This window comes from Haliotis rubra, unplaced genomic scaffold (genome assembly GCF_003918875.1).
Source record: "Haliotis rubra isolate DU_JTF1 unplaced genomic scaffold, ASM391887v1 Scf59, whole genome shotgun sequence".
NCBI classification, from domain to species: domain Eukaryota; kingdom Metazoa; phylum Mollusca; class Gastropoda; order Lepetellida; family Haliotidae; genus Haliotis; species Haliotis rubra.
Window position 1 is genome coordinate 332,098 of NW_025767290.1, and position 23,525 is coordinate 355,622.

The 23,525-nt window shown below is 41.8% G+C and overlaps 1 protein-coding gene across 1 annotated transcript in view; it reads right to left on the reverse strand.

Moving 5' to 3' along the window:
- Positions 1-1,765: 1,765 nt before the first annotated feature.
- Positions 1,766-23,525, reverse strand: part of LOC124254986 (ras-related protein Rab-23-like) — a 37,205-nt gene continuing 15,445 nt past the window's right edge. Inside the window, exons 3-8 of the mRNA XM_046688829.1 lie at positions 21,337-21,422; positions 4,575-4,651; positions 3,303-3,382; positions 2,905-2,987; positions 2,676-2,759; positions 1,766-2,083 (exon numbers count right to left, since the gene is read on the reverse strand). Of these exons, the coding sequence (XP_046544785.1) occupies positions 1,944-2,083; positions 2,676-2,759; positions 2,905-2,987; positions 3,303-3,382; positions 4,575-4,651; positions 21,337-21,422 (550 nt within the window). The 3' untranslated portion in view covers positions 1,766-1,943. The remainder of the gene's footprint in view (positions 2,084-2,675; positions 2,760-2,904; positions 2,988-3,302; positions 3,383-4,574; positions 4,652-21,336; positions 21,423-23,525) is intronic.

The following is a 23,525-nucleotide window of genomic DNA, read 5'->3' on the forward strand; positions in this document are numbered from 1 at the left end:
ATTATGAAATATATAATTTGGTTCAGACAGATACTTGTCACACTTATACTCTAAGGAAAGTGGTATCTATTTGTGATTAAGCTTCAGTCACAAAATTCAAGGCCGCAACTGAGCTTTCTCCATGCCAAAAACATTATCCCTCAACTGACACAGCAAACACCATCTTGCCATTTCTATATATAGCCATGACATGTGGCACATTCCAGGCCCTTACATTGTATTGGGACTGATCAGAATGCATCATTGGAAGGAGACCAATAAACAAACTGCTACAAAATTCTTTTTTTCCCCTCTTTTCTCGTTCTTAACACATTTCAAAGCTATTTTCAAATTTTTATGCTATAAAGATAACCTGTGAATTTGGTAAAAAAGTTCTTTCATACAACATCATTAATTTTTGAAGTTTTTTCAAGATGGAATCTAAATTCATGCCATTTTATAACCTGCACAAACTCGTGTAATGTTGACTATATATGGAAACATTCATATAATAATCTACCTGACAGTACCTTAAATTGAAGAATGGTGTCATGACAGCATCATATACTGATGTTTGTAAACAAAAGGACATACAAGAAGAATTATTTGACATCAGGGATGCCCACAACACTGACAGTTTTCAATGTAAACACAACGTACCAATACCAGCTCATAAATCTGGGCTTTTCCAGTCACATGAAGCCCCTACATGCTGTGTTATTTTCATATGTTCCCTTATTTACCTTCATCAGTATTTACATGAGTAGTTTCTTCAAATATGTATAATGCTTTGTGAAAGAGACCAAGACCTAATCTTGGAGAGGCAAACCCCTAACTGAAGCTCTAGAGTGACCAGAGGGTGTAATTTACAACTAGAAACAAAGCATAAAAAAACAACCAATCTGACACTTTGTATTGCTGTGTAATGTATATTTATCACTTTGTGAACTGAAAGCACGGCTCTCATTGGTCAGTATTATCTTGATGTAGAAGGCTCCATGTCACCATTGCGAAAACAGTTGATGCATGAATATAATTTGGGAAAAAAATAACAAATTGTAATCAAAATTGTAATGGGTAACATCTCAGTATTGCTATCACTGAAGAATACTATCACACATTCAAAGCAGAACAACCTAAAAGCAATTACTGTTTCATCCTTTGACACACACTTGTATTTTTAACACATCAACATTATCACATGGTCTCATCTGAAGCTAGTCCAGGGGTCATCCACTTCACAGTGCCTTAGTATCAAAGTACTTCAGTACCCCAGTACTTCAGTATCAGTATCATATGGTCATGCATGATCTTGCCATGACTTCTGTCGCAGATAGTCCAACAATGTTTGATATTATCAAAGCTCCCTGCTGGCTGTGTGGTCATCTCTGGACAAAAGTTTCTGAAATCTGAAGTAGGCCGTGTTCCACTTCTGGTTGAAAGAGTCTATGCCCTATTGCAGGTTGAGAAGGTCTGTCTGGGTGTGATTTATTGCCTTTCAAAAAGTCTGACAGAGTCTACTGCAGAGTCTTGTGCTATTTGGGAAGTTCTAGGAAGGTCTGTAAAGTTCTGGAAGGGTTTGGCATGATCTGTCGGTTACAAGAGTCTAGGATGACATCTGCTTGTGAGTGAGCATCTGGGACAGTCTACTGCTGGTTGAGTGAGTGTGAAACAATCTACTGTATGTTTACAGGGTCTGGCGTGGTCAACCGCTGGATGAGAGGTTCTGGCACAATCTGCTGCTGGATTACGGGGACTGACCGTGAAGTCATTCTTCTAACACATCTGGGACTGTCTACTGCTGGTTGAGTGAGTGTGAAACAATCTACTGTATGTTTACAGGGTCTGGCATGGTCAACCGCTGGATGAGAGGTTCTGGCACAATCTGCTGCTGGATTACGGGGACTGACCGTGAAGTCATTCTTCTAACACATCTGGGACTGTACATAGATACACAGGGGTCGCTACAACAGACTACACTTATTTGCGACTAGAGACTTTTTGCCATGAGTCCGTCTCTTACTCGGTTGTAAATTTATCGTATCATTTTGTTTCTTCTTTTCTTTGTCTTTGTGGTTGTTCTTGGTTTCCGTTTGGATCAGACCTGGAACAGAATTAATATACAGTAATATCTAACTGTCATCATCAAGATATGCAAACCAAATACTAAAACATTGTCTCAGTGGTGGCTGGGAAAGTATCTTCTAACCAAACCATGAGACTGACAACCGAAACCAGAAACAGGGGTCAATCTAGGACAAGCAAATCCCTATGTTGCCAAGGGACATTATTCTGACACTATTCACCTCCTGTACCCCTCAGTCATCACACCCTGACCTCAATGACCACTTGCCCCTCACCCCTGTGACCCCTCAGTCATCTCACCCTGATCTCAATGACCACTTGCCCCTCACCCCTGTGCCCCTCAGTCATCTCACCCTGATCTCAATGACCACTTGCCCCTCACCCCTGTGCCTCTCAGTCATCTCACCCCAATCTCAATGACCACTTGGCCCTCACCCCTGTGCCTCTCAGTCATCTCACACTGACCTCAATGACCACTTGGCCCTCACCCCTGTGCCTCTCAGTCATCTCACACTGACCTCAATGACAACTTGGCCCTCACCCCTGTGCCCCTCAGTCATCTCAACCTGACCTCAATGACCACTTTACCCCATCCCCCTCAGTCATCTCACCTTGGCCAATCTTCTGTGGAGCTGTGTCCTCCTCGATCACCATGTTGAGGCGGTCCAAGTATTTCTGGGACAAGTACCTGAACACTGAAACATTCAGGAAAATGTTACATCACAACACAATCCCATACATCATCCTTCTACAGCAAATCTTTTACAGAATCTGACAATTATGTTAAAACAATGACCAGTGAAATAACTTGATATAAAGAATATATCTGACATCAATTACCTTCGTCCACATTGAGATTCTCTTTAACAGAGGTCCTGTAAAACCTCAGCCTCAACTTCTTGGCTAGAGCCTCAGCCTCCTCCCTGGAACAAGTAACCAATGTCAAGGTCAAATCTTCTACTCAGTTGAAACCTTGAGCAATGATTTCTCCACAAGTAATTAACAACGCTTTTATATATTAAAACACAAAAGTGGTCAAATATCAAAAAAGTCTTCTTTTCTAACATTTGTATTTATAATGAAAATTGGTAAACATTAATTTATCTGGATTACTTGTTGCATGACTCAACGCTACTGATGGTAGTCGTTTCACAAACCTATCTTATCATTTGAATCATGACATATGAACTACTGTACCAAACATTACAACAAACTGTACTGTTACCACGGTTACTTACGTCTGGACCAGTGCATCATCTATGAGATCTATCTTGTTCTGTACAATCACCATGGAGATCTCTCCAACCTCCTCCTCTACCTTCATCAACAGAAGAAGACATCAGGAAGGGAACAACAAGGAAATATGCCAGTGTATGAAATAAGACCCATCGGACCACCCGAGACGGGTTAGATTTCAGACAGACGGTCTAGATTTACAGCCCGATCGTCTGGTACAAAGTTGAGATGTTATATACATCTTAGTCATATCTTGGTGTCTGGTCTAGTCAAATCCATTTTGTACTGGTAAAATTTTGAAACCCTGATGTCTGGCTGGAGTTTTGGCTTATTTCATACACTGAATATGCACATGAAAGTCAAAAGAGTTCTAGTCATCATCCTTGGGCCCCAGTTTTAAGGAGCCAGCAGAAATACAAATACTACAACAGCAAGCCTTGAGGCCCCCAGGACCCAAATATCTGAACACTGACTACATTAGTGAGATGGTGACTGAATATTACGTTATCCTGTTGACAAGGTTTTTTTACCCTGTTGACAAGGTTTAAGCTAAACCAGCTCAGATTTTCTACCTCAGGTCTGCAGCAAATGACAGTAAAAAAAAAAGAGAGTTGGAATTCAGAATTTCCCAATTCTTTAGAATTTATGAAAATAATAAGAGTTAAAAACTAAATTGTTTAACAATATCAATTTTGAAAAAATAAAATAAAATGGCCTTCAACTTAGCTTGGAAGGCTAGCTAAATCTGATATACCTCCTACAGAGATGACGCCATGCTCATCATCCAGTAACTAAGCCACTCTGGCAAACCAATGGTTGAAGGTATGAACACCAATCCATGTAGATGGGGCATATTTGAACAAACATCAGCATAGTCATTGTGGAATGTTAACAACTGTTGAACTTTTAACATTTTGGTCATGACAAGACCCTTTAGACTTCCATGCTTAATTTCAAACAATGAAAAACAATACAAATAATTTTTAGTTCAATAACCCTGTTCAGGGTCTTGAATAAACATTTAATAAACATAGCCATAAACTGGATAAACTTTTTTGTTCCTTGTACATGAAATCCTATGAAGTGTTTCAACTCCGACTGTTGAGAACTGTATGCCAGTGTCACATCCATCAAAAAACTCCACTAATCCGATACACCAATCTGGAAGACCTGTTTCCCAACTCTACTACAAGTGCTTAAGCCATTAATCACACCCCAGCCAAACAATTCCCATCAGCATGGTCAGTTGTCCAGAAGAACGGCCGCCAACCTACCTTTCTTTTCCATGATTCAATGGCTTCAAAGGAGTCCCGGTCTACGGTGGAAAATGCAAGGACACACGCCTGAGCCCCTAAACAAAAACAAGGAGGTCTGAGCGAGTGTTCTCACACATACTATTTATACAAGACTCTATATAAGTTTTGGCTGTAAATGAAACCAGTGCTGCAACTTGAAAAGATAACAAAGCAAATATTTGAGGTATTCATATAAACATCATTAATCCCAGCACGAGCCAGTAGTGAATAAAGTATAGATCATTACATCCGACCCTGTAATTTAAGGCCATGTTTTTCAGTACGGTGTGTGATTATTAAGGGAGACTGGCAATCAGAGGGTTTACTCTGTGTTACAGGCAATAAAGTTTCAACAAAAGTCACAAACTTTAATGCTGTACAATGTGAGCAGCCATTGATTCATGCTTGTGACAAAACTACAAATGTGGAACTGTTCTCTCAAACAAATACAGAAACTATAATAAGGGAATGCTTCATATGGAAGCATTTTCGAAACACATGTTAATGAAAGTTAGACAAAAACTAAGGTTCTAGGATTTAACAAGTCCATGACCAAACTCCTGTGGTGGAGGTGGAATTGGGTTTAACGTCGTGCTTGAGAATATTTCGCTCATATGACGATGGGCATGCGTGTGTATGTGTATGTGTGGCTGCTTGTACTAACCCAGACTGAAGCTGGGCTAGTACTTTATAGTGCTAGCCCACTGAGATACCATGCCGCAGTGAAGCATGAATACCCCACTCAGACACATTATACTGACTCCGAGCCGACCAGTCCTTGTTGTACCCATTAATGCCGAGCGCCAGGCAGGGACCAACAAGTACCATATTTTAACGTCGTTTGGTATGACGCGGTCGGGGATCCAACCCGCGACCTTCCGCACTCCGGGCGGACGCTCTAACCACTACACCACGGAGGCGGTCCCAAACTCCTGTGAGCAGCTTGACAAATTTCACATTACAGTGAACAAGGGACAATGTTCCCTTCAAGCGAACCTATAAATATGGCTATAAAATCCAGTTAAGGACTACTCATGACGAAAATATATTTCGAACTATTCTTTTCTAGGGTCAGTTCATTCATACCAAGCATTTGAACCACTGAAATGGGTTTTTTTCAGATATACTGTGAGGCAACCGCATTGCGAAAATTGACAGCGAATGAGTGAGTGACTTGGGTTTTACACCGCTTATAGCAGTATTCCATAGGGGTGGGTATTGCAGAGAATGTTCATATTGCGATATGTATTGCAATATATTGCAAGAAATTAATGCTTGATTTATAAAGCAAAAACACAACAAAAGCACTATTCTTGATTAAGCTTTAATAAAAACTTTTAATTTACTTTACCATTGCATTTTTGACATACTGCGTTACTCTTATCAATAGTTCCATCTACCGTGAACTTTTCCAACCCAAAATGCTGCCATGCTGAGCCTTTGCCCTTGTATTTGGCACCACAATAAATATTGTTCATTGTTGGGGTCGAGATTTTACAACAAACGCATGACTTCCTGTGAAAAACGGAAATATCCGAAGATTTCCGAATGTTATGAAGTTTTCGAAGCATGTCAAAATACCGGTTTTCGATCAACGATGAATAATACGTATCGTTTTCATGTCTGAACCGGTATATATCGGTAAACCGGTTATATTGCGCAGCCCTAGTATTCCAGCAATATCACGGAGGGGGCAACAGAAATGCGTTTCGCACATTGTACCCATGTGGAGATTTTAACCCAGGTCTTCAGTGGAACGAACGAATGAATCCACTAGGCTACCCCACCGCCCCCAAAAATAGACAGATTACAAATTTTACTTTCAGTGCAACACTATTGTGAAGGTGCCAGTCTCAGCCTTCATTGTTATCTAGCAAGTGATCAACTGTGCGGGACATGGACAGTTAGCTGAAGGTAACACACACAGTGGCTGACACTGTCTGTTAATCTCTATGTATATATAACTTTAGACAATAAAACCATGTCCACCCCACATGTCCATGGTAGACAATAGTATAGCACCTGTACTGAAACATGGAATGGGAAGGCTAAAGAAGTCAAAACAGATTAGTCAAAATCTGTAAACATTGACACTGCAGCTTAGAAAATGCCATTTACAGATAGTCATTGGCATTTGAAAGTATAGATTCAGAAGTACGGACAACGGAACAGTGTATAGTGACACTTCAACAACATGTCCGCTAATCCCCCTGCTAATCCTATCATGATTTTCTGAATACAGAGACATTAGTTCAGTATTTGCGTAAGTCCTTGTATCTACAACTCAAAACCACTTCATTATTAATATGTCTACAGGCAAAACACAACTGTCAATATGTGTCAGTTCTGACAAGATCATCTTACTGTTCAGCAGATTATCAAATATGACAACAGTTTTGATATATACGCGCCAATCTGTTGAAATTAGGCCACTGACGAGATGTTAAATACTGATATTAGCCGAGCCAATGAGAGCAGAAGTGTCACCGCCCGAACAATTCCTGCCTGATACAAACACAAACGTCCAAACATCAATAACAGCCTCAACAACATGTGTTTGTTTTGTCCACCAATCACTGACCAGCAACAGAACGAGCAGCACGGCACAAAACCTCCAAACCCGCGTGTCAATATTTTCTCAGAATCCTAAATGTGTCAGCTAAACTAAGAAAGGGGCGAGTCAACATGCACAGAATACCAGTGCATCTCTACCTGGTCAGCTTGATGAGGGAGTAGCTCGTTACAGCCCCATATCGTTAGGCGTACCATTCGGTTTATCGAGATGACGCCATTACGGTTACGGAACTAGTTTCATTCAAAGTTCAAATGCTTGGAAATAGATGATAGTACACTCCTTCAGTTTAACATTGCTAGGCATGCAAAGCGTTTTTACACTGTTGACGTAGTTGAGCTCGCAAAGCTGTAGGTCCCTCAGCCGAACTTCAAGAAACATGCATTTAGGTATGTTGATATATGTGTGCGGATCGTGTGATGTTACAGGTAGCTCGTTATCCACTGACGTAACAGCCAGACCGTCATTACATGAGGCAGTCTTTCTGACATCAAATCACATAGGGAAACTGCACTGTACTCCTACAACTGCAATGTAGTAATGTAGCCATATATATTTTGCCGATCTAACTGTTACTGCAATGTAAGCTTATCGGGTAATGCACCCCACAACTGTCGGACATCTTAGTGATCTTACTATTTCACGGCCTGCACAGCATAGGCAGATCCAGTGGGGGGTGTGGTGTGTGTGTGTGTGACAGGGGAGTGATCTTACTATTTGCCTGCTGAAAACTTTGTTAAATGACCATTGAAACTTGGGTGAAAATGATGTGTGCACCCCTCCTTTTCTCAATACTGTGCACCCCCCTTTCTCAAAAAGCTGAATCCGGCCCTGCACAGCAATGTAAACTTGTAGTAATGCAGCCCCACAACTGTCAGACATCTTAGTGATCTTACTATTACAATGCATGCACTGTAGCATAAACTTATCGTAACAAAGCCCCATAGCCACTGGCAGACATCTTAGTGATCTTACTTTTACATCAACTGTACTGCAATGTAAGCTTACCATATTGTCCAACTGTACTGCAATGTAAGCTTACTGTATTGTCCAACTGTACTGCAATGTAAGCTTACTGTATTGTCCAACTGTACTGTAATGTAAATGTAAGCAGACATTACTGCTTACTATTGTCCAACTGTAGCTGCATTGTCAAAGCCCCTGCTGGCAGACATCTTAGTAAGCTTACCGTATTGTCCAACTGTACTGCAATGTAAGCTTACTGTATTGTCCAACTGTACTGCAATGTAAGCTTACCGTATTGTCCAACTGTACTGCAATGTAAGCTTACTGCATTGTCCAACTGTACTGCAATGTAAGCTTACTGTATACTGTATAAATTGTAACCAACATAGCTGGTAAAGTGTAACTGTACTTGTTTTTACTGTATTGTCACAATGTAATCTGCTTACTGTATTGTCCAACTGTACTGCAATGTAAGCATAATTATACTGTATTGTCCAACTGTTAATGCTTACTGCAATGATAAATAGCAAAAGAAAGCTTACTGTACTACAGACCAACAACAATCACAAACATCTTCAAGATAAAAATATCAACTTCCCAGTAATCTGTCCAACTGTAACAATGCCAAGATCTAAGCAGCATCACTAACATACAGCTTACACTGCATATATGCCTATTGTCTGTTCCCAACAGTCCGTCATACAGACCCTAAATAAATATGACAAGTCCAATACCAGTTTCCTGAAATGAGAAAGTCTAGAAAATTTGACAAGTCTAGATTACCAGTTTCATTTCTGAAATGAAGAAAGTTTTTGGGGTCCTCTTTATTATATTTCATGAATATAATTTAGGAGCTGTTTTTTCTGTCTAACATGGTCATGTCAGAGACTAGATGCAAGTCTATGTGACCAAGTAAAGGCAATATAACATGGGCGGGCCAAATATTGATTGTATGTCTAATTAGAACAGAAAAATCATTCAGATCCTACATAACGGCTTGAATTAATTAGTTCAATCATTCCAACATCCGACTCTTCTGCATCTAATGAGACACTCATGAAATTCTCTCTGCATCTTTTCCTAATCTGTCTCAGGACTGGACACAAGTATTCTAATTAGAGTTTACCTGACCCACATTTCTCATGGCTAATGCTGCTGTACCTGGCGGTGACAAGCAGGACAACACTGCAAGGAAACTCTTCATCCAAATCTCCAAATATTTCGTGGATGAAAATTAATAATACAAACAAACTAAGAATTTGACACCCTGTGACATGGTACACACTCGACACTATCCCTAACCGTTGATGATTTTCCTCGCAAAGACATAATCACTGATGTTATAAACCAGGATATACGATATAACACACCAGGATATAACAACACATGTCTACCCATGTCCTGTGTAGTAACACCTTGTACCAGGCTTGCTCACACTGGTAGTACAACCATGCTAACAGCTATACACTGATGAGATTTGTATAATCCCTATTTCTTACATTCCTCCACATGTAGAGTTGGTCGGTATTGTCCAGGGATATTTCAAAGTGACCGGGTCAGGGGAAGGGACATGAAACACTGACCGATGATCCACATGGCTCGGGGCTCCTGATGGGATTTCATCCAGAAAACTCTCAATAACATTTTAATGCAGAAATATTTTGCTACAAGCTACTATTTCACACATACACATCCCAGGCTTTGTAACAGTAGGGAACAGAGAGGGAAAGTTAAATTAACAAGTGACTTTCCAACTTTAGATGAGTCCCTGAGTAGTGAAAACATCAAGAATGGACAGACAGACAGACAGACAGACAGACAGACAGATGTTTTATTAAAGTCTCACCTCATACATGTATAACATATAACATGTAAAATATTTAACACATATAAACTATACATTTGATGAGCTATCCCTTATGGGTTTACGAGAGTGAGTGAGTGAGTTTAGTTTATGCCGTTTTTAGCAATATTCCAGCAATAACACGGTAGGGGACACCAGAAATAGGCTTCACACATTGTACCCATGTGGGGAATCGAACCTTGGTCTTCGGCGTGATGAGCGAACGCTTTAACCACCGTCCCGGGATTACAAGAGATTATTTCAAGAATAGAAATACATACAATAGTTAAAACATGCAAACTAAGATGTAACAAAAATCCACCACCTTAATTGTGATATGAAAATTGGGATCCTCTCCTCTAAAACCACAAATGGATCCACACATTGTACCATGTGGTCCAGTCCTCACACACATGGTGTACCTTAATAGTCGAGGAGAAAACCAGAGAGGATCCACACATTGTACCATGTGGTCCAGTCCTCACACACATGGTGTACCTTAATAGAAGAGGAGAAAACCAGAGAGGATCCACACATTGTATCATGTGGTCCAGTCCTCACACACGTGGTGTACCTTAATAGTAGAGGAGAAAACCAGAGAGGATCCACACATTGTATCATGTGGTCCAGTCCTCACACACGTGGTGTACCTTAATAGTAGAGGAGAAAACCAGAGAGGATCCACACATTGTATCATGTGGTCCAGTCCTCACACACCATGTGGTGTACCTTAATAGTAGAGGAGAAAACCAGAGAGGATCCACACATTGTACCATGTGGTCCAGTCCTCACACACGTGGTGTACCTTAATAGTAGAGGAGAAAACCAGAGAGGATCCACACATTGTACCATGTGGTCCAGTCCTCACACACATGTGGTGTACCTTAATAGTAGAGGAGAAAACCAGAGAGGATCCACACATTGTATCATGTGGTCCAGTCCTCACACGCGTGGTGTACCTTAATAGTAGAGGAGAATACCAGAGAGGATCCACACACCATGTGGTCCAGTCCTCACACCTGCGTGGTGTACCTTAATAGTAGAGGGAAAACCAAGAGAGGATCCACACATTGTACCATGTGGTCCAGTCCTCACACCCGTGGTGTACCTTAATAGTAGAGGAGAAAACCAGAGAGGATCCACACATTGTACCATGTGGTCCAGTCCTCACACACGTGGTGTACCTTAATAGTAGAGGAGAAAACCAGAGAGGATCCACACATTGTACCATGTGGTCCAGTCCTCACACACGTGGTGTACCTTAATAGTAGAGGAGAAAAACCAGAGAGGATCCACACATTGTACCATGTGGTCAGTCCTCACACACGTGGTGTACCTTAATAGTAGAGGAGAAAACCAGAGAGGATCCACACATTGTATCATGTGGTCCAGTCCTCACACACGTGGTGTACCTTAATAGTAGAGGAGAAAACCAGAGGATCCACACATTGTACCATGTGGTCCAGTCCTCACACCTGCGTGGTGTACCTTAATAGTAGAGGAGAAAACCAGAGAGGATCCACACATTGTACCATGTGGTCCAGTCCTCACACACGTGGTGTACCTTAATAGTAGAGGAGAAAACCAGAGAGGATCCACACATTGTACCATGTGGTCCAGTCCTCACACACGTGGTGTACCTTAATAGTAGAGGAGAAAACCAGAGAGGATCCACACATTGTACCATGTGGTCCAGTCCTCACACACATGGTGTACCTTAATAGAAGAGGAGAAAACCAGAGAGGATCCACACATTGTACCATGTGGTCCAGTCCTCACACACATGGTGTACCTTAATAGTAGAGGAGAAAACCAGAGAGGATCCACACATTGTACCATGTGGTCCAGTCCTCACACACGTGGTGTACCTTAATAGTAGAGGAGAAAACCAGAGAGGATCCACACATTGTACCATGTGGTCCAGTCCTCACACACGTGGTGTACCTTAATAGTAGAGGAGAAAACCAGAGAGGATCCACACATTGTACCATGTGGTCCAGTCCTCACACATGGTGTACCTTAATAGTAGAGGAGAAAACCAGAGAGGATCCACACATTGTACCATGTGGTCAGTCCTCACACACGTGGTGTACCTTAATAGTAGAGGAGAAAACCAGAGAGGATCCACACATTGTACCATGTGGTCCAGTCCTCACACACAAGTGGTGTACCTTAATAGTAGAGGAGAAAACCAGAGAGGATCCACACATTGTACCATGTGGTCCAGTCCTCACACACGTGGTGTACCTTAATAGTAGAGGAGAAAACCAGAGAGGATCCCACACATTGTACCATGTGGTCCAGTCCTCACACACGTGGTGTACCTTAATAGTAGAGGAGAAAACCAGAGAGGATCCACACATTGTACCATGTGGTCCAGTCCTCACACACGTGGTGTACCTTAATAGTAGAGGAGAATACCAGAGAGGATCCACACATTGTACCATGTGGTCCAGTCCTCACACACGTGGTGTACCTTAATAGTAGAGGAGAATACCAGAGAGGATCCACACATTGTACCATGTGGTCCAGTCCTCACACACGTGGTGTACCTTAATAGTAGAGGTGAAAACCAGAGAGGATCCACACATTGTACCATGTGGTCCAGTCCTCACACACGTGGTGTACCTTAATAGTAGAGGAGAAAACCAGAGAGGATCCACACATTGTACCATGTGGTCCAGTCCTCACACACGTGGTGTACCTTAATAGTAGAGGAGAAAACCAGAGAGGATCCACACATTGTACCATGTGGTCCAGTCCTAACACACGTGGTGTACCTTAAGAGGAGGGAGAAACCAGAGAGGATCCACACATTGTACCATGTGGTCCAGTCCTCACACAGTAGAGGAGAAAACCAGAGAGGATCCACACATTGTACCATGTGGTCCAGTCCTCACACAGTAGAGGAGAAAACCAGAGAGGATCCACACATTGTACCATGTGGTCCAGTCCTCACACTTAGTAGTAGAGGAAAACCAGAGAGGATCCACACATTGTACCATGTGGTCCAGTCATAACAGCAGTGATCTGCCCTTACACAGAGGGATGACTGTATTGACAGATCGGACAACTCTCCCAATCAACATCAGGGAGTATTTGACCTACTCTGACAAACATACACAGCTACGCAATTTAGCCACAAAACAATTGGAGGAAAACAGATTAAACAGCAGGAATGTGGCTGACTGAAGGAGTCAATTATTTACTCAAGTTAATCCATAAATCCTCGGCAACTACAGGATTATGTTCTGACAAGTTTCTCAGGGGAAAGAGTCTTCATAATCACTCATGAAACCTCAGCAGGCATCGAGAAGTTTTCTATCAGGGAATGTTTTCACAACTTCTTATTGGTTCAAATTATGGTAAAAAATTCAAACCACATCTGATAAGCTTAGCCACAAAACAACTCAAGCTTCTGAGCCATTGCCTAAATAATGACAATGTATACAAAAGGATACATTAATCTATTCTAAACAAATACTTATTTGCAAAAAGGATACCTGTAACATTTTATGCGATTTATTGAGCAAGTTCATCTGCCAATATTAATATCATTAAAACATATAATTTTTAGAGTAAAATTGATATTTTATACTTATCCTGACTCATGCTCTTTTGCTTGTCTTCTTCTTCTTGCGAACATAGTGGAACACTTGTATCTCCTTATTTGAAGCTCCCTTCAAAATAAAATCACTAATTGGTACTCACCACGAGTTGCTCCCCTTTTTCTCCCCTGGCGGGAAAGGTGTCGCCACCCTCTGGCCATGTGCTCCACTCTCTCCTGATTTAGCGAGCCCAACACTTGAATTTACAGGGAAATCCAAAGTGTTATGTGGGGAGGATGGGAGGGCTAACCTCATGAGTCAGGATAAGTATAAAATATCAATTTTACTCTAAAATTACATATTTTCCTTTATCCTGACTCATGCTCTTTTGCTTGTAGCATCCCACGGAACGGAGGTGGGTAACAGAATACTTTGGATTTATAATTAGTGATTTTGTATAGATATACTGTAATATCTACGGAACTTCATGAAGTCTTAGATTTAGGATGTTTCCTGTATAAAGAAAACCATAGGTTATATAAAGCCATTAAGGGGAATTACATTATGAATATATTGAACAATACATATAAATTATATATATATATATATAGGTGACTCTTTGATAGAGGCACTGAAATTGACTATATCCAAGTATATGCTTAAGGTAGAATACTTAAGCTGAACATATATACATAGCCCTAAAACCCTTAGAGTTATAAGCTAGATGAGTATGTATAATAAAAAATACATATTAATCTTGTGAGGCTAATATTTTAACGCCTACGAGGGACTGTCAGTTGCTGAGCGAGGACCAGTGGTCGAAATGGTGAATGCCAGAGACATCTTCTGTAGTGATGTCTCTTAGGTAGTGATTAGCAAATACCATGTTAGATTTCCAATAGCATCCTTCCATAATCGTGTTCAAGGAACAGTTACCGTGTAGGCTGAGGGTAGAGGCCAGTGCCCTGATCTCATGTGGATTTGATGCTGTTGGTGGGTCAAGCCTGCTGCCTTGTAGGCAACGGAGAATGACAGTCCTTATCCAAATAGATATTGTGGTCCGGTGACACTTCTGTTTGATTCAGAGGCTTATAATGGGATGAATAAACGCGTTGAGAAATCTTCTCCTTCTCCTTGGATAATTATCGTCAGAATAAAACTTTGAGTGCTCTTACCGACACAGTGATAGGGTCTTGTGTATCTTGTGATCCGAGAATAGAGGATAGCGGGATGTGAGAATAATCTGTCTAGTTGACCTGGCAGTTGATTCTTTGCAATGAAATCCCATCTTAATCCGAGGAGTGCGCTGTGTTATGATTGTCATCAAACTGTATCCTCTCGTAATCCAGAGCGTGGAATTTCAGACATTCTTGCTGCTGTGGCTAGCGATAGCAGAAACAAAGTTTCCTGTGAGAGAAATTCAAAGTTTGTCGATTCCAGGGTTCATAGACCTCACTTTCGTGAGGTGTTGTAACACTACATTCAGATCCCAAGCTGGCTGTGCTGGAACTTCCGCTTTTGGTCCTCAATCGAAAGCTCGTAGTAAAGACCAGTAACTCTGGAGATCTTGTCAATTTGACACCCGTTCTCATGGTGATTTACAGAGCTAAAAAGCGGCAAGATATGTTGATATCGTTGAACCTTTTAAATGTTTGTTTTGGCGTAGGTAACACAAATAGTCTGCCACTTGAGGTTGTGAAGCCTCTTGCTGTAAACCCTTTCTTTGTTGCATAATTTTCGAAACTGTGCCACTTGTCGTCGCATTGAATTCACGAGTTGAGTAACGTATAAGGCAAGCGTGCGACTGCTTTTGCCGCCTGGCAGAATATCATCCTCTTGTTTAAACACATTTGTATACAGTCCATACGTGTAGTTGGAACATTGCTGGGTTTCCGTGGCACGCTTGTTTGGTGTGAGGATGAATTAACAGGTTTCGCCGCTTGGGTAGCTCCAGTGTTGGCTGACCGATTTCTTGAATTAGTATGGGAAACTGACGCCTGGGCCGGCCAGTAGGACGCACAAAGTGAGTTGTAAGCTCTGTGTTTGTCTGATTTTCTGTAATACTTGAGGTATTATTGCTGGCGATGGTGGAAACGCCGCACGCATTTCGTGAGCCTTCCCATGATAGACTTAGAGCGTCCGCTGCCCGCTTGGGGGTCTGGGACTGGTGACACGAATGTCGGTAGTTGATTGTTGAATCGCGGGCGAATAGGTCTATTGGCGGCAGCTCCTAATTGCTTGATTATCTGTGCGTTAAAATTCTCGGCCGTTGATCATCCACTCTGTCGGTGATGGTAGATGAGGCCGAGAGAGGCGTCTGCTAGTATATTTCTGGCTCCGGGAATGTGTACTGCTTTTGACATGCCGGATTTAGATCTTGTATTAAATCGAACAGTTGAAAGCTTAGGTTCAAAAGGTTCATCGATCTCGTTGAGCCTTGCAGGCCCGGAACTTTTATGTAGAGACGCGGTGAAGCCACTGGCTCCGAATTGTCTGTATGGATCATTAGGCGATTTTGTAGAAATGTGCTCCAATGTAGAATTAGCGTTGATTACAGCTTTCATTTCTAGACTGTTTATATGGAGTTTGCATTCTTGCTGATTCCATAACCCTGATCTCGTGTGGTTGGTGAGATGAGCTCCCCAACCTTGGAGTGACGCTGGTCTACATACAGATGGGTTTTGTATTCCTGCTCTGCTAAACAAATCCCTCTCATGAGACATTCGATTTTTGGTCCACCATAGTAGATGGTCTGAGATGTTTCGATAGACTGAATGGTTGTACATCGTTGAGTAATGCGTTGATGAGGACCCTGTAGGGGGCGTAATCTGTAATCTGCCTGTGACAGTCATGTCTTGGGCTGATGTGAGAAGACCTAGTAGGCTCTGCCATTGTCGCAGATGGTAACGGAGAGAGTAGAGCTGGTGGAATGGTCTGTTGTATCTTGAGCCAACGGTCTTCTGGTACCATATCACGGTTAAGCGATTTGTGATGAATCGAATACCTAGGAACTGTAGGTCTTGGCGATGGTACTAGGTCCGACTTGCGTAAGTTTACTAACCAACCTAGTTGTGTTAGTAGCTTTATGATGTAGTTTAACTGTAGTTTGAGACGCAGTGGATCTTGATCTACTTGTATCCCGTCGTCGAGGTAAAACGCTGACTCGTGTAGCGCCCTGGCGATGTAGAAATTTGATAATCGGTTTCGTTATCCTCGTGAATAGCCAGGGGCTGATGATATTCCGAATGGGGAGTACTTTCCACTGGTAATGTAGCCCTTCTAGGAGTAAATCGTGAGGGTATTTCCTGGAATCGGGATGAATGGGGATGTGCAAGTAGGCATCCTGTAGATCTATGCTGCCCATGTAGTCCATAAGGGGCACGAATCATCTGGCGTAACTGAGGTAAATGTATCATGCTTGAAACTTCGTGGTTTGCGTAGATAGTTCTTGTTGAAAAAGCTCATGTTGTAGATGAGTCCGTATTTCTCCGTGGAGTTTTTCTTGGGAACTAGGAAAACTGGGAGTAGAAACCTGGTTCGACGTTTGCTTGATCTATTACTTCTATGGCCTGTTTGGATAGGAGTGATGAGACAGCCTCTTTATCTTTGGTAGTTGTTGCTTGTAAATCGAACTTTGGGGGTTTGATTGTCAGCGGAGGCTTGTCCTGTAGAGGGATGAAATATACATAAAAACTGTTGAATAATGTTGGAGACGTGAATGATCTTGCAGTATTCCCAGTTTTCCCAGTGTAGTTGGAGTACAACGCCCACCACTTGAGCTGGTTGTACTGGAACGGCTGGGGTGGAAGACTCCAGTCGTCCTCCGAACCCAATGTTTCAGCGTCTATAATTGCGAGGAACCTCTGGGTGTCCTGCCTCTTCCTGATCCTCCTCTATAGTTGCCATATGGGATGCATTTAAAAGAATCTTTACCTCTAGAGCTGGCTATCTTCCTGTCTCTTGCTCTTTTGTAGGCCCGTGAACTTAGATCTTGCCTGAGTATCTTTGTGAAGTCTGGACTAATGACGCTGGCTAGTGTGTCCATCGATCTAATCATAAGGACTTCCTGGAATCCTTAGAGACTTCCTTGGCGACCTTGTCGATTTCTCCGTCAAAGATGGATGTTGTCAATTGACACGGGGCTGTATATAAAGTGGGCTGTAAAGTTCTCCCCCAATTACAGAGGCGAGGAGGCCTTGACGACGAGCTAAGGTCAGTGCTGCTGAAACAGATGTAAAAGATGATCCGTTAAAAACTGCTGATCTTTCTTTTGCATAAGTAAGGCAGAATAAATCATTCTATCATCTTCCGTCATTGGAATCCGAATCTAGTAATAAGAGTCTCATTGATCGGCCCCTAGATCTATTTAACCCAAAGAACATACGTCTCATGGTCATGGTTTCTATATGAGCCAACTTGCGATCATCCATCTTGTAAATCTTGTTCTTTACATCGCTGATGATCTTATAGTTCTCATCGATGTCCTGGGCCTTGTAGAAGGAGTCCATGTTATGCGTGGAGAACTTCTTGGCTTGAAAGTTGGGTAGATGTGGTATCTGAACTTTCGTAGCTTTCTGGAAAGCTGCATCTAGATTCTGTGGCACTGCCGCAATCGGGTCGATCGGGGTAGAGTGATTGCATCTGGATCATCTTCCTTCATCAAATACGCCTGAGCTGTATTGCCACTTTTAGATGGTGATGTGAGATCTAGGTTATTGACCATCCAATACCGTATCTCTGCATCAGAAAATATGATTCCTCCATCATCCTCAAAACCATCATCATTAATAAATTGTAGATGCTCTTCCGGGACCGCGGTAGCTGTCTGAATATCTGATGAGGTTTGTAATGCGATCTAGTTGACTCCAGTGCTCGCTTCTATGTGGAGATCTGATGGGTGATCAATTGAACCTGGTGATGAACGGAGTGGAGATCGTCTATGGGATGATCTTCTCGGAGACTTGTGAGGTGAATGTTGATAGCCCGGCGAAGCTCTTCGGCAGTCCCTCGATGTTCTTTCTAGACGATGAAGATCTGGAATCATATGTCTTCGCGAATGCCTTTGCAGCTTCATTTGCGTCCCGTCCGGGGATCGATGATATGACCTTCGCGTGGGCTTCCGTGATGTCTGATGGTCTGAGTCCATATCTAGAGATGAAATCAAGATGGTGATGATCTCTCCCGCCGCCGCCGAAGGGCTTTGCGAAGGCTGTACATCTAGGTCCTCTCGTTCAAGGTGGTGCGGGACTTCCTTCGCCAGGTATTGACATCGTCTTGGCTGCCACGCTGGACGGGGTGCCTCTGGGGTGCTGTCACGTTGGAGCTTCGGTTCGGAGGTTCTACTGGCGAGTTTAGTAGTAGTCCTCCATGATGTTCATAATCTGCGCGATCATGTCTTCTGGGATGATCTAGACGGTCGTCGGCGCCTTTTCTGGGCGATGGGGTTCACATCAATGACGCTCTGACGTTGGTGTAGAGGCATCAGGCTGCATGGAGATCTCTGCAGAAGTCACAGTCGCTGACACCGGTCAGCTTCTTCTGCCGTAAGTCGGGGATGATTATCGGCTGATCATCGTGAGAGGCCCAACTCTGCTGCTGGAACGATCTCGCTGAAAGTTCTTTGCTGTCTTCGTAGATTTCCTTTGGAAGTTCGCGCTGCCCTGGGTGTCCTCAATCTACGTTGAGGCGCACGATGAGGTCCTCTTAGACTTAGTCTGTAATGACGGGATGTCTGGGGAGGCCGGTCGTTTTCTGAGGTAACGGACTGCCCCACGTTCCTCTGCCGCAGGGGTCTCTAGCAGAACACCAGACGGAGAGGGTCAGATCGCTAGCAGCTGACTGGAAGGAATATCTGGACTCTCTGCCATGTTTTGCCCTTTGTTTGCGTGGATCTATCTGCGCAGCACGCCTTAAAGACGCAAAGATGATATTTATTAAATGCAGAATGAGATAAATTAATGCAGTAACTGCAACGTGAATTAAACGCGACACCATTAAAACAATATCTTTTACAGTAAGTCTTAAGTCTTCTGTAAATATCATTCAAGATGCTTTAGACTTAACTAGACATCTCTCCGATGGGGTGTGAGGGATGGGGTAGCCTAGTGGGTGAAGAGATTGCTTGTGATGCCAAAAACCTGTGTTTCCATTCACAGCATTAACAACATGTAAAAGTCACAACTTCTTTGAGTGGCATTTAGAAGTTGGTGTGATGAACAACAAGGAGTGAGTGAGTGAGTTTAGTTTTACGCAGCACTCAACAATATTCCAGCTATATGGCGGTGGTCTGTAAATAATCAAGTCTGGACCAGACAATCCAGTGATCAACAGCATGAGCATCGATGGCAACCGATGACATGTGTCAACCAAGTCAGCAAGCCTGACCACCCGATCCCATTAGAACAACAAGGAGCGTTCTATGGATATACAACTTCCTCAATATATGAGCGACACTGTTATCAAGCGAGTAATGATGTAAAGGTCATGACTGGCACCCTCAACCAATGTATTATTGGGGACTGGCTAATAGCTAAGGGTTCTGCTCATGTGACTCTCTATACAGGAGAAATTTATCCTATCTAAACAAGATTCAAACAACTTGTAGGCCCAATATGGGAGAAGTAGCTACATTATCTGGCTTGGCACATCGTTCATCTGACTCGTCCTGTCAGTCACAACCAGGTCCTGTCCCTCACATCTCAGCCCAAATCACAAACACAGCAACTTGAAAGGATCATTACATTTACCTATCATGGTGAGGTGAGGTGAGATTGGGTTTAACGTCATACTTGAGAATATTTCGCTCATATGACGACATGCATGCGTGTGTATGTGTATGTGCGGCAGCTTGTACTAGCCCAGACTTAAGCTGGTTTTATAGTGCTAGCCCACTGAGATACCATGCCGCAGTGAAGCATGAATACCCCACTCAGACACAGTATACTGACTTCGAGCCGACCAGTCCTTGTTGTACCCATTAATGCCGGCGCCAGGCAGGGACCAACAAGTACCATATTTTAACGTCTTTTGGTATGACGCTGGTCGGGATCCAACCCGCGACCTTCCGCTGTCCGGGCGGACACTCTAACCACTACACCACGGAGGCGGTCTTACCTATCATGAGAAACACTGGAAACAATCTACTGAAAATACTGTCGCTGCAGACGGTCAGGATCAGTGACTCCAGATTTCTTTGATTATTTTACAAATGAATTTGAATTTGTGTTACAATTAAAAAACAACTGTTAACAGAAGGTGAATGCCTTAAAGTTAGAGAGAGAATGCAAAGTCATCTACTCTGATGATTATCATCAAGAAAGCCTACCCTTAGGCCAAGATGTAATTCAGCATGTATCAGAAAATTCCTGTTTTGATTAAATGTGAGATTTTCATCAGTGCATTTTAAAATAAAAAGTAACAATGTTTTGTGATGATAGAGACACTTATCAACTTGGGCAAAGCATCGCAGTAGAGGTTTTGCTTCCCAAGGAATCACAGATAAATCTATGTATGCCTGTGTATATCGGTGTACATTGGTGTATATTTGATTATAAATAATTGTGCATATTTGTGTATATCTGTGTATATGTGTATATCTATGTATATCTGTGTATATGTGTATATATGTGTATATCTGTGTATATGCATGTGTAAGTGCAATGCCACTATACCTCTGTAGTAGGCTTTAGTGATGGCATCAAACTCCTCCTGTCAGGTGGTGTATATATCTGTGTGTATCTGTATATATCTGTGCATAAGTGTATACCTATGTATATCTGTGTATATGTGTGTATAAGTGCAATGCCACTATACCTCTGTAGTAGGCTTTAGTGATGGCATCAAACTCCTCCTGTCCCGCGGTGTCCCACAGCATCAGCCGGATGTCTTCCTGGTTCACCCTGCAACAAACAACACCATGCTTACATGTGACACATACAGGGGCACTCCACACACAGGCGCCACAACATGCCTGACACTGCACCAAATCTGGAGAACAACTTCAGGGTGTATCAGAGATTCCAAAGCAAGTCACTTTGTCAACAATTTGGGAAAACATCATAATACTGTCCTGTCAGGATTCTTGATGTTTTATAAACTTTCAGAAAAACTGGAAAATGTTTGGTTCAAATTGGAATTCTCATTGGTATTAAAATTGCTGCAGTCTTGGTGTTAAATACTGACCTCTGAATAAGTCCAGATAAATCCCTAAACTTTCTAGAATTAAAAACTCTGTTAGGAACCAGAAAATCAAGCAGTTTGAAAATTGTCCAATCAGCATGTTTGGTTTTGAGCAAAACTGATTGACAATAATTAGCAATCAGCCCATCTCTGATCATCCATGTCATCACATTACCCTTCCATTACCATGATTACCATTCCAAGCCTGGGTCAATTCCATACCACAGCTCTACATCAACAACTTCGCACAGATTCACTATTGCCATTCTGTGTCACATCAGACTGAAGCATGGTTGCAAAGGCCGGTCCATGCTATTTGTCATAATAGATTTATCATCCTATAAAAATAACATTGTGATCGCTATTTTCTTGATAGATTTCTTTGCCAAATTCATATCTCAGGTTGCAACAATCACAATGATCAATGAATTGAACAATCCATTTTACTTCCATAACACATTGATGCTCCTTCTAGAAGTTGGTGAGTCAAGAATGAAGTATACAACTACTCTTAGATTGATAACAGCGTAAAACTCGCACACTGATATAAATGCTATAAAGGAAATTGTTATCAATAAAGTTGTATGCTTCACAATGATACTGTAGGGAAAAAAGCGAATTCTCCACTAAACATAAGACATCACTTGTTTAGAAAAATCAAGCTATGTTAACTATGCACACTGAAATAAATATCTGAAAACAAGTTACGAAAACTTCCCATAATGTTGAAAGTCCCCATACAATAAATATTAAATTAAGATTACCAAAGTACATATTGAAGACCTAAACATTATTCATCACTTATTCTATGTTAGCCCAGGACATGAAAATACCATTATGTTTTCATAATAGGATCAATGTCATCAAGCATAGTTATATGATGCTAGACATTGCAGTCAATATTAAGAAATAATATACCTTGACGTGTTTTGGAAAAATATTGTGGTAGAATAACTGTTTCTACTTTTCACTTAAATAACAACTCACAAAAGCTTTAATGTTATGAACTTAACCCAAACAATATATGATTCATATTCAGCAATGACAATGACAATGACAATACTTTAATACCCGTGAGGGAATTCTTGTGAAAAATACAGAGCTTAAACATTAATAAAATGATTAAATTATTTTCATACAATAAATACACACATATAACACGCTAACACGGTAAGACAAACACTAGGAATCATTTAAAAGATTAATACTGGCAGGAACAAAGGATTTCATGGCACGATTGGATTTAAGACGGGGTAAATTATAAACGGCGCCCAGAAGGCAGTAATTTATATTTATAGTGGATGGGATGATCTGGATCAGATATAATCTTACGGGCTGACTTGAGAACTCTTTCTTCATATATTTCATTTAGGTTAACAAAAGATACACCTGCAAATTTACTGGCTAATAAAACTATTCTGGTGAGACATGGTGAGATAGTATCTGTTCTAAATGGACAAGGTTCCATACCAGCATTGTACAGAAAAAGCCAGAAAGAATACCGGATCAAACTTTTAACTGATACCAATCAAGGTGTATCACATTATATATTGTCTGTGAATGATAACTGTGTGTTCGTAAAAATAGTGAATCCCTACTATGGTCCAAACTGTCATAAGTGTCATGATCATATCAGTCATCACACATTGTCACACAGTATCAGGATGCACAGATTCTTGGTGCGTGTGAGTCTAGTTTTACGCCGCTTGTAGCAATATTCCAGCAATATCATGGCGGGGAACACCACAAATGGGCTTCACACATTGTACCCATGTGGGGAATCGAACCCGGGTCTTGGCATGTTAACGCTTTAACCACTAGGC